The 13,213-nt window shown below is 43.3% G+C and overlaps 1 protein-coding gene across 1 annotated transcript in view; it reads right to left on the reverse strand.

Moving 5' to 3' along the window:
- Positions 1-9,683, reverse strand: part of LOC130273074 (phosphatidylinositol 5-phosphate 4-kinase type-2 alpha) — a 137,641-nt gene extending 127,958 nt beyond the window's left edge. Inside the window, exon 1 of the mRNA XM_056519274.1 lies at positions 9,520-9,683. Within this exon, the coding sequence (XP_056375249.1) occupies positions 9,520-9,660 (141 nt within the window). The 5' untranslated portion in view covers positions 9,661-9,683. The remainder of the gene's footprint in view (positions 1-9,519) is intronic.
- Positions 9,684-13,213: the final 3,530 nt, after the last annotated feature.

The following is a 13,213-nucleotide window of genomic DNA, read 5'->3' on the forward strand; positions in this document are numbered from 1 at the left end:
TGTCGGGAACTGTCCAGGAGAGGTTTGCTATGGGGATTTGTTCCTACTCTAGACAGTTCCTAAAATGGACAGAGGTGTCAGCAGAAAGCACTGTTCTCAGACAGAAAGGAAATTCTAAAAGAAAAGAACTTCCTGTGGTTCATACAACAGCTGATAAGTAATGGAAGGATTAAGATTTTTTAATAAAAGTAATTTACAAATCTGTTTAAACTTTCTGGCACCAGTTGATTTAAAATTTTTTTTTTTTACACGGGAGTACCCCTTTAAGGCTGTGTTTCCCAACCAGAGTGCCTCCAATCCTGGATTCTGGATAATCCTAGATAACCCCTTTAACAAAACATTTGATTCTGTTTTTGGATTTCCATAGATGAGCAGAAATCTCTGACACCAATCCCTGTTTTCACAAAAAATACCTCTGAGTCCAGACAGCTAAAATGCTGAAAAGATGTAGCTACCTTGAGCTGGTTAGTTGCTGGCAGCTGAGCTGAATTTGTCATTGTAACAACATACTAATCTTGCATAGTATTATCTGTGGGTTTTCATAGAACCGCTGGTGACCATATTGCATTAAAAGAGATTAGAATTCCCATACCAGGCAGGAATTTAAACGACATATTCAATCTAGCTATATAAGTATGTATTAGGTTGGACACTGTTCCGTCTACATGAATATCTTATCATGGTTGGACACTGCTACATCTACATAAGTATCTATCATGGTTGGACACTGCTGCTACATCTACATAAGTATCCATCATGGTTGGACACTGCTACATCTACATAAATATCTATCATGGTTGGACACTGCTACATCTACATAAGTATCTATCATAGTTGGACACTGCTACATCTATATAAGTATTTAGCATGGTTGAAGAACTCTGCTATATCTTATCTACATAAGTATCTGTCATGGTTCAACACTGCAACATCTACATAAGTATCTATCATGGTTCAACACTGCTATATCTATGTAAGTATCTTTAATGGTTTAAGGACTCTGCTACAGCTACATAAGTATTTATCATGGTTGGACACTGCTACATCTACATAAGTATATTAAAAAGCATGGGCTGTACACTTACTCAAATGAATTCCAGCACTCACGGTTAGATGATTCGTATTTTCATGTATATTCGGATCTTTTCTGTAGTCTAGATCAGCTTGACAGATGGGATGTCGGCACACATCCAGTCTAGCAGAGATCTTACCGCACTAGCTGGGAGCCATCAGGGTCATGACGCGACGTTTTGGGGGACCTCCCCCTTACTCATGCGTACTAGGCCCTGGAAATCGCATGAGTAAGGGGGAGGTCCCCCGAAACGTCGCGCCATGACCCTGATGGCTCCCAGCTAGTGCGTTAAGACCTCTGCTAGACTGGATGTGTGCCGACATCCCATCTGTCAAGCTGATCTAGACTACAGAAAAGATTCGAATAAACATGAAAATATGAATCATCTAACCGTGAGTGCTGGAATTCATTTGAGTAAGTGTACAGCCCATGCTTTTTAATATATGAATTTAACGTGGAGACGGTTGGGCGTTCTACACAGTCTACACAGAGACTCTGTTCATTCCAAGTTTACAACTACATAAGTATTTATCATGGTTGGACACTGCTACATCTACATAAGTATCTTCAATGGCTGAAGGACTCTGCTACAACTACATAAGTATTAATCATGGTTGGACACTGCTACATCTACATAAGTATCTATCATGGTTGGACGCTGCTACATTTATATAAGTATTTATCATGGTTGGACACTGCTACATCTACATAAGTATCTTTAATGGCTGAAGGACTCTGCTACAACTACATAAGTATTAATCATGGTTGGACACTGCTACATCTACATAAGTATTAATCATGGTTGGACACTGCTACATCTACATAAGTATCTATCATGGTTGGACACTGCTACATCTACATAAGTATCTATCATGGTTGGACACTGCTACATTTACATAAGTATCTTTAATGGCTGAAGGACTCTGCTACATCTACATAAGTATTTATCATGGTTGGACACTGCTACATCTACATAAGTATCATGAAATACATAATCTATACTTATGAGCTAGTTGAAGAGTACATAGTTATAGATTAGTGTTTCCCAACCAGTGTGGCACCAGCTGTTGCAAAACTACAATTCCCAGCATGGCCGGACAGCCAAAGGCTGTCCGGCCATGGTGGGAGTTGTAGTTTTGCAACAGCTGGAGGCACGCTAGTTGAGAATCACTGTTATAGATCCACAACTGGAAACCAATGACTGATACCCATCAAGTGGCATATCTAAATGCTGCTGTAACAATATATTAAGGGGATATTTAGTGTACAAGGTGACAGACAGGAATGGGCAGCTGCTAATAATGGCACGTCTTCAAGCATGTCGGAAATGGGACTGTGTCCCTGCTCCATCTCCAGTTCAGTGGGCTAGAAATACACACAGGCCACTAAAGCTCCATTCCAGATGGCAAAGCGTTTGTTTACACCGGGCACACAACCCTGACATCCATCATGGATCCCAACCATATATCTGCATCTGGTATATGTTCTGCCTGTCAGTGGACACATGAAGCATCATACTAAGGCAGATCTCCCATTTAGGACCAGGAAAGCTGGGTAAAAAGCCCTGTACATGATTAAAAAAAAAAAGTGACCATATCTGTTGTCACTCAGCTTTCTCAGATAGATAGTTATATAAACTTTCAAACAGACTTAATATAAACCATCAGTATAACTCCTGTCTATATATACTAGGCATATGGACACCATAAAGGAGGGTCCCTTACTCAGGAGCCCTGTATGACCCTTAGTGGGTGCCAGGGACAAGTAGCAGCTCCTTCTCTAGGGGACTTGATTCATCTCCTTTACTACCTAGATGGCTATTCATCTAAAGGAGGGTGCCTCCAGCTGTTGCAAAACTACAACTCCCAGCATGCCGCCAGCCTTCGGTTATCTAAGCATGCTGGGAGTTGTGGTTTTGCCACAGCTGGAGGCACACTTAATGTAAATGTAACCCACCAGATGTACTATGATGACATCACGTACTTTGTTCATATGATCTTGCAGCCAATCACGGTCATCATTGGTCTCTTCTTGCATGTACGGCCCATGACCGATAAAGCCAGCGATCGGCTGAAGGGTATGGGATATCATTGCAACGCTTCTGGTGGGGAATGCTGGTGGACTGGTAACAAATTTATGGGCATTAAATAACATAAATATTACATATATTTATATATTCCTTTTATTTATTTATAAATTATTTTTTTTTTATTTAAAGTATTTTATAATGATCTATACAGATTTAGTCTTCTTAGTTCTGGCCCAAATAAAAGAAAGAATAAGTTTTGACCCTTGCAAAAAACAGGATACATAGTTACAGATACCAAATACCCCGCCAGTCAAACCCTTATTAGGCAAATTTTCTCCTTTTTTTTTTTTTTTTTTTTTTTTTTTTTTTTTTTTTTTGGGGGGGGGGGATGCCAAGAAAAACGCCAATTCTGCTGCAAAAAACACTGCAAAAGCTCTAAATCAATGAGAAATCGCACAAATCTTATTCCAAATTGGCGTTTTTCCCTTTGGCTTTTTTTTTTATCCTCTTGGCGTTTTTTCACTCTTTTTTGGCGTTTTTCAGCTCCTTGGCGGCTTTCCAAAATCACAGCATGTTAAGCCACTGGTGATTTTTTAGTCAAAATCGTGGCATTTTTCTCCCATAGAAGCCTATGGGAATTAAAAAACGCCAAGAAAAACGATATGTTGGTTTTAACTTTGGCGTTTTTGAAGGCGGTTTTTATCCAAAAATCCAAAAAAGTTGATGGAGATACCTTATTTTTACCATTAAAAATAAAAAATAAAAAAGATACAGTAGTGAAGGAAAAAATTGTATCTAACGAAATGTATCTTTTTTATAACAACATTTTAATAAATTTTTAAACAGGGATCAATTTATGTGGGCGGGCGGGGACCTAAAAATGTAGCCAACAATAATAAAAATGTAGTGTGTGTTTTTCACCTTTTTTTCTTTATTTGTTACATTTTGTTAGGTAGTACTACTACTCCCAGCATGGAACAAACTGTTCCATGATGAGAGTAGTAGTACCTGTACTAATTGACAGATCGCCTGTTGCGATCCTCCTGTATAATGTATAGATGCGTCCGGCTGCTCTTCTATGGTCCCCTGCACTGCTGTATATATACACATATTTCCCGCCAAGAGCTGTGATTGGCCAGATGGTGCCAGCCAATCACAACACTCTGTGGGAAATATATACGTCAGTGCAGGGGACCATAGAAGAGTGGCCGCATCTATACATTATACAGGAGGATCGCAGCGGGAGTCAGCAGTGATACCCGCTGTGATCTTTCCTTAACTGCAAGTACTACTACTCCATGCTGGGAGCTGTAGTACCTGCATTAATAGACAGATCACAGCGGGTGTCAGAAGTTACACTCGCTGCAATCTGTCTATTAATGCAGGTACTACAGCTCCCAGCATGGAGCAGAGTGTGCTCTATGTTGTGAACAGATCATTGCGGGTATCACTACTGACATCCGCTTTGATTGTCCTGTCTATAGCAGAGATGGAGCGGCTGTATACAGCACTCGCATCTCTGCACTATACTCCGGCCACTCACTCATTGATATTTCCCTCTGAGAGCTGTGATTGGCTGCAACCATCCGGCCAATCACAGCTCTGGGCGGAAAATATGAATGAGTGATGTTCTATTCATATCACTGGCCGGAGTACAGAGCAGAGATGTATAGAGCCGCTCCACATCTCTGCTATATTATGGACAATCGCATCGGGTGACACAACTGACACCCGGGGCGATATGTCTATTAGTACAGGTACTACTACTCCCATCATGGAACAGTCTGTTCCATGCTGGGAGTAGTAGTACTACCTAAAAAATGTAAAAACTAGAGAAAAAAAGTGAAACACACACTTTATTAACAATGAAAATTTTGTTATAAAATATATACATTTCGTTACATTTTTTTCCATCACTACTGCATCCTTTTTATTTTTTTTGGGGACCCAACAAATTTTGAATGAAATGAAAAAACGCCATACGCAGGACATTGCACTGGTGTTTTTTCAGCTGTTTTTTTCAACCCAAAAAACGCAGGACAAAAAAGTAGAAACTTCGCCTAACTGTCTAGTCAGGTCTCACATTCACATGCTTGGACTTTGTCGTTCCTTCCAAGCAAGGGAGCCCCCCACCAACCATGGTGCTGCCAGGTGTTGCAAAACTACAACTCCCACCATGCACCTTTATACACCTATATAAGTGGTCTCCAAACTGTAGACCTCCAGATGTTGCAAAACTACAACTCCAAGCACTCCCCTTTGTAGTTTTGCAACAGCTGGAGGCACCCTGGCTGTGAAACATTGCTTTATTGTCTTAAGATAACGCCATAGTGCGAACGCAATAATGATCTTTGCTAGAAGCCAAACAACATCTGCTCCATTGAACGATCAGCCAGAATGTAGTAGAGTTTTCCCCATAACATTAAGATTCTTAATAAGTCACAGCACGGGCAGCAAAAAACCCGCAGAGATATTTAAAGTTTTATGGCTTCAGCCATCGGCGAAGAGCGATCATATTTCATTCTATCCACTAATCAGATTAAAATTACACGGGTGACACTCCAGGAATTGCAGTGGTTTTTGGAGCTGGCAGAAAAAGCACACGCAGGCCCAGACAGACAGAAAGACATTACAACAAGCATAATCTCATCTAGGATTACATTAGAAAAAATCTAATCTAGTGACCCCAATAATAACAGAAGAGGACAGTAATAGAATGCAAAGTGACCCACTCCATGGCTATAGGACACAAACAAAAACAAATAGAAATATTTATAAATAAATATAAAAAAAATAAATAAATATTAACTATTCGAATAGCATTTCAGAAATAGATGTTCCCCAAAGATGTGGCCAGCTCGGCCCTCCCCTTGGTGACCTCATTCTGCACACACTGGGCACAATCGGGAACACCATTCTCCCAGAATGGGGAACAGCACCTAAAACTGGGTTCCCATGTAGCATTGTGGTCAGTATTTCTAGCCAAAATCAGAAACAGATCCAGAATACCAAAAAAAGTTGCAATTTTTTCCCCATATAGTTCTTCCTCTATGTTGGTTCACACCAGAGTTTGGCTAAAATAAAGTACTATGGGGGAGATTTATCAAAACCTGTCCAGAGGAAAAGTTGACCAGTTGTCCATAGCATCCAATCAGATCACTTCTTTCATTTTTGCAAGGGCCTCTCAAAAAATGAAAGAAGCAATTTGATTGGTTGCTATGGACAACTGGTCAACTTTTCCTATACATCGGCTTTGATAAATTCCCCCCTATGTGTCAACTTTACCTACTATGATACAGTAAAAGTTCATTCAATGATCTGCTTATTATGATCTTGGGTACCGAAATGCTGTCAACCTAGCCTAAGGGTACGTTCAGACGAGCGGATTTTCTGTGCGTATTTTGCTGCGGATCCGCCGTTGAAGGACCTCTATACGCCGCTACGAGAAGACAGACTGCGATGTGCAAGTCGCAGCGCGCATGTGCAGTATACTCGCACATCGCAGCAGCTCTTGGCCTAGCTCACTGAGCAGGGGGAGCGGCCGCGACGTGTGCGAGTACACCGCACATGCGCGGCGACTCTTACACCGCTACGTGCAGACACACTGAAGCGATGTATTGCCGCTCCCAGCAGGCACATGTAAAGGCAGCATATAAAAGGTCCTTCAGCGGCGGATCTGCAGTGTAAAATTCGCTGTAAATCCGCTCGTCTGAATGTACCCTAACAGTGGGACATTACATATCCTACATGCCAGTGTTCCCCAATCTGGGGCTCTCCAGCTGTTGAAAAGCTACTACTCCTATCATGGCCTGACAGCCAAAGTTCTTGTTTTGCAAAAGCTGGAGAGGGAACACTGCTTTATACCATAAAGGTCTATTGTGCCCCTTTTATCCTTGCCAAGAAGTGGGCAATAAAAAATTAATAACAACAAATATAAATTTATATTATTATAAAAAATATAAATAATAATTATAATAATTATACATCATTTCTTCTATCACTATGAACCAGGAGATGGGCAAAATATTTGCCAGTAACAAGCCAATATGATATTTGTCAGCATTTCCCAACCAGGGAGCCTCCAGCTGTTGTAAAACTACAACTCCCAGCATGCCCGGCCAGCCAAAGGCACCCAGGTTGGAAAACACTAAAATATGTAGTGGCCCATCAAAAGGAACGTCCATACACACCGGAAGTCACTGGTAGCACATTTCTGGGCACATGACATTTGGGTTGTCTTTAAGAAGTAAACCCAGCCAATGTCCTTATATGACTTTTTGCATTCCAACCATTACCACATTGACATACATTATGAGAAAAGCACAAAAATTGAGGGGGGCAAGAAGTAACATTTTTGACCTAGTGGTGGCCCCGAGTTAAACTGTTACATGATTTGCATATTCTTCACACAATTTCGGGAACTTGACATGGCACACAATAGAAGAACCATCCTATAGACAAAAACTGTTGGACCCCCATGAGAATCCAAGGTCCGACTTCATGCAAGAGATTGTTAGGAATTTTTGTGGTTAGCAAAAAAAAATAAAAAATTCTTACTATCACTATGAATCCAAGATGGACAAAATATGGGCAAGTTAGAAGCCAAAAGGACATATTTAGTGGCCCATCGATAAGAACCTTTACACACAGACAAAAAGTCACACATTTTTGGGCGCGTGATTTGTCCAGGTTTTCTCCAAGAAGGTAAAAATACTTTCCGGTCAACATCGTTATTATGACTTTTTGCATCCCAGCAATAATAACATCGAAAGACGTTAACAGGAAAGCACAAAAAATTGGGGACGTGAAGCACATTTTTGACCCTGGGGTGGTCCCTGGGTTACGTTGTGATGTGATTAGCATGTTCTTCACACATTTTAGGGAACCTCGATGGGTTCACAAAAGAACCCCCCACGCAAAACCAAGGTCTGACTTCTTTCAAGAGGTTGGTATCAATGTGCTGGGCAGCCACAAGCATTGACTACTAATCCAACACATTTGTATACATTGTAACAACTGTATCGTTTAGGACTCAGGGACACTTCTAGTAGGTTGTAGTCAAGGATGTCAATACTTTGTAGTAACTATGGCCTGGACCAATGTTCCCGCTCAACAGCTGTTGCGAAACTACAACTCCCATCATGCCCTAAAGAGCTTATTGGGGAAAACAAGGGTCCAGGTCATAACTATTGTGCATCTTTTAGGCCGGGTTCACACCACGTTTTTGCACTACAGTTCCCGTATACATCTTCAATTTGAAAACCATATGCATTGACTCTCCATTGAAAACCCTACGCCAAACAATGCACCAGGTTGTGTCCGTTTTGCATCCTGTACGGTTTTGTCAGTTGTTTTCCTGTATCCAAAACCGTAGCCTACCACGGTTTTTGGTCCGGGTGAAAAACCGTATTGAAACGTATCCTTTTTTTAAATTTTTTTTTAACATGGGAGTCAATGGGAACCTTATGTGCGTACGGTTCCATCCGGTTTTCAAACAACGTTTTTTGATTTTGTGCAGTATTTTTCTTGGAATTTCAATCAAACAAGTAAAACTTTATTCATAACGGAGTGAAAAGTTAAAAACGTATACATTTTTTTTTTCTTAAAAAACGGATGCAACCGGACATCCTTTTTTAAACCGTATACGGTTTTTAACTGTATACGGGTTAAAATGTGTACACACGTTTTGATAGTTTAGTCAGGTTTTGAGGAATCAGTTTTTTTCCTTAAAAACCTGATACGGAAACTGTACTGCAAAAACATGGTGTGAACCCAGCCTTATCCTGTCTAGGCTACTTTTCTTCAACTTGGGACTCGACAGCTATTGCAAAACTACAACTCCCATCATGCCCTGACAGCCTTCGGCTGTCAGGGCATGGTGGAAGTTGTAGTTTTGCAACAGCTGTCGAGTCCCAAGTTGGAGAACAGTAGCCTAGACAGTAAGCCACCACATTCACAGAAGATGAATGTGGTCGCCGCCGCTTCCTGACATCTTCTCAGGAACTAAGATGTTCTGCATTGACCTCAGCAAGGGGAAGGGGGACGACGACAATGCTGAACAACCTGAAAACACCATCCCCCTCAAAGGGTTAAATATACACTGGCCACCTCTTCTCCTATACAGTGCAGCAACAGCAGTAGCACGTTGCATCAAAAAGAACAAATTACTAAATAATGGAGGGGCATTTATGGCAGAAGAATGGCAACATTGTTCATGTAAACCCCCCCCCCCTCTCTGACCGTGCAACTTCCATCCCGTCCCATGCCACCTATTGTACCCGTGCGACAAGACGCGGCGGCACACTGCAGCACATCATCAACCGTCCGTACTGGGATGCTCCTGGCACCGGCTTACGGACAACAATCAACAAATCAAGAAACCAAGTGATCCCCCCCCCCATTGTGCATTGTGTCTTACCGAGTGATTGACTCCCCACATCAAGACGCTGAGCAGAGGGTCGCTGGCCCGGAACAGCTTGACTTTCTGTGCCACAAAGTGTTTCTTCTTGGTCTTGGTCTTGCTGGCCAACGTCGCGGCTACGGTGCTTGCTGCAGCCATGGTCTTTCTTTCCAACAAGCCCCCCCACAACCGCCCCCCCCCCACACCACCACCACCACCACCACCCCCCGTACTGTCCTCTGCAAACACGTTACCTAAAGGACTCTCTCCGCAGTGCCCCCAGCCTCATCCAAGCACCACGGTAATCCCAGATCCGGCAAAGTTTTGCACCGATTCATAAAACAAACAAAAACAAAAAATAATAAAAAAAAAATAATAAAAAATTCTAATAATAATAAAAAATAAATACGGTGCCAACGCCAGATGGGAAGGAGAAGTCAATGGGCAAACGAGACAGATAGATGTCTGATGTGGTGGATGTGTAGGCGTTTCCCCTGGTTCTCCACTATAGATCTAGACCCCTTTCTTGTCCTCCGCTCATGCCTGGCGGCGGTGGTGGTGGTGGCGGTGGTGGTGGTGGTGATGGGTAGGATGGAGTGCAGCTGCTGTTTCCTGGAGTGGGCTCCTTATCCATCCATCTCCTTCCCTGCTGGATGACAGCTAAAGATGCTGCACCAGCTGCTTCTGCAAAGGACAAGACAAATATAGGTTATTGCTGCTGGTGGCTGAACACCCACATAGTCACACACACTCCCTGCTCTGCCCTCCTCCTGCAGCCTGAGCCCTCCCTGCAGTGCACACTCACAAGGCACCACAGAGCAGCAATGCATGCCCACCAACCCTGCCAGCCTCACCAGGGCTCCTCTCCAGGGGGTGTCATGCGGTCTTCTACCCTCCAGCCCCCGGTCCTTGCTGCTGTGTACTTGGCCGCATCTTCCCTGGGCTTCCGGCCGCTCGCAGCTTCACTGTGTGGAGACTGACAGCATCGGAGGCGGAGGAGACAGGAGAGGAGGCGCGGCCGGGCCCGGCCTATGTGTCTGCGCACACATTCTTATGGTTTCATCAGCCTGTGCCCCGGGCGGGATGCGTGCGGGAGGGCGTGAAAAAAAAAAAATGAAATGAAAAAATAAGAAAAAAAAAAAATATGTGTTTTTATTATTATTATTTTTTTCTCTTTTTATTTACTTTATTCTTTTTTTTTTCCAACAAGGCAATGGGAGAACGTATAAAATGACTTACTGTAGGGCAGTGTTTCCCAACCAGGGAGCCTCCAGCTGTTGCAAAACTACAACTCCCAGCATGCCCGGACAGCAGGCAACAGCTAGAGACACCCTGATTGGAAAACACTGCTGTAGGGGGTTTCACAATGGTGTGTAGGGTGAGCACATTTATGGGTTAACATGGCAGCTGATTTTTTTTTGTTAAAGATAAAATCCAAAAAATAAATAAATAAAAAACAGCACCATACTTGTCCTCAGGTTGTATGTGGCGTTGCAGCTGAGTTCCGTTGAAGTGAATGGACTTAAATTGTAATACCACATTTAACCAGAGGACAGGGGTGGCGCTGTTTTTTTTTTTTTTTTTTCATGGCGGAAATTAGCTCTGTGTTTCAGATTCTGGTTAACCCCTTTAAAGGAGTACTCCAGCGAAAATGTACTTATCCCCTATGCACAGGATAGGGGATAAGTAGCTGATCGTGGGGGTCTGACTGTTGGGGGCCCCCGCGATCACTGGGATAGGACCCGGTGCTCTCAGTAAGGAGCGTGTGTCATCTACTGGTAGACGGCATGGGCTCCATTAAAGGGATACTCCCGTGCCCCAGCGTTCTAAACATTTTGTTCAGAACGCTTGGAGCGGGTGGCCGTGATCGTGACATCATGCCACACCCCCTCCATTCATGTCACGCCCCCTCCCATAGACATGGATGGAGGGGGTATGGTGTGACATCATGAGGGGCGTGGCCGTGACATCACGGGCGTCCGCTCCAAGCGTTCTGAACAAAATGTTTAGAATGTTGGGGCACTGGAGTATCCCTTTAATTTTTATGGGAACGGTGATAATGCCTGAATGCAGTACTTGGGTCCTGCCAGCTGCAGCACATGCCCTCACTGAGTGTCGGGGGCCCGTCCCGGTGATTGTGGGGGGCCCCAGTACTCGGACCCCCCCGCGATCAGCTACTTATCCCTAAGGTTTTTTGTTTTGTTTGTTTTATTGCCGGAGATCTTCTTTAATGAATTATCAGCAGAGTTCGGCTAGAACAGTGTTTTCTAAACAGAGTGTCTCCAGCTGTTGCAAAACAACGACTCCAAGCATGCCCAAAACTACAACTCCAAAGCCTATTGAATTACGTTGTAATACCACACACAACCTGAGGACAGTGGTGGTGCTGTTTTTTTGGAAAAAATTATCTCCGTTTTTCTCTTCCTGGATAAGCCATTTAAAGGGGTACTCCGCTCCCCAACGTCCGGAACATTGAGTTCTGAATGCTGGGTGCGGGCTTCCGTGTTCATGCCCGCCCCCTCGTGACGTCACGCCCTGCCCCTCAATGAAAGTCCCATAGACTTGCATTGAGGGGGAGAGATGTGACGTCACGGGGCGTGATGTCACAAGGGGGCGGATGTGAACGCAGAAGCCCGCACCCAGCATTCAGAACTCATTGTTGTGGACGCTGGGGAGCGGAGTACCCCTTTAATTACCCATCAGCAGAGTTCTATTAAAACAGTGTTGTGCAAACAGTGTGTCTCCTACTATAACTCCCAGCATGCCCAGTAAGCACCCTGTTTGAAAAACACTGCCTTTGCCTCTGTTCACATGTCCAAAAATGGGCGAGATGTTCACCCGGAAAACACGGGCGGACAGTCCGCACATTTGGTTGTTTCATCAGTACTAGGACTGCTCGGAAATGCGCCATCTCCATAGACAGCAATGCATTACCGAGCGGAATCCGCCATGTGAACACTTCCGTGTAAAATTTTGTGGTGTGAACACTGCCTTATGCCGATGGTTATGATTTCCTTATAAAATGTAGGTAAGGAATCTCCGTGTTTTAAACTAGTGGCACTGGAGACATAGGGGGAGATTTATCAAAACCTGTGCAGAGAAAAGGGTGACCAGTTGCCCCTAGCAACCAATCAGATCGCTGCTTTCATTTTTTTAAAAAGGCCTCTGAAAAGTGAAAGAAGCGATCTGATTGGTTGCTAGGGGCAACTGGTCACCTTTTTCTCTGCACAGGTTTTGATAAATCTCCCCATAGACTATATGTAGATAGACAAATAGATGGTTATATGGGATTCAGTTGTTAGATGTGGAGGAGGTTTTCAAGCTGAATGTAATTCATTTTTTAAGGCATTTGTTCTGCACAATAAGATGTCATTTTGCACACGTACTCTCACGCCAAACCCACATTTACCAAGGAATGGGACAGTCTGCCCAGTGATGGAGAATCAGCAAAAATCAGAACAATGCAGCACTTGGCATGACTTTATTGGAATGTTTCTGTCATCTTGGTTACAGTAAGGAAGGCTTATACGTTTTCTGATAATTCAGGTTCAAAGGTATATGCTAAAACTATGTTGTTTCTGTTGCAAAAACTACAACTCCCAGCATGCCCAAACAGCCAAAGGCTGTTTTGCAACAGTTTGAGACACAGTGTGTGAAAAAAATCACTGTGTGTATTATCCCTGTACTGTGACATCACTGTGTATATTATCCC

The sequence above is a fragment of the Hyla sarda genome, chromosome 5 (genome assembly GCF_029499605.1).
Source record: "Hyla sarda isolate aHylSar1 chromosome 5, aHylSar1.hap1, whole genome shotgun sequence".
NCBI classification, from domain to species: domain Eukaryota; kingdom Metazoa; phylum Chordata; class Amphibia; order Anura; family Hylidae; genus Hyla; species Hyla sarda.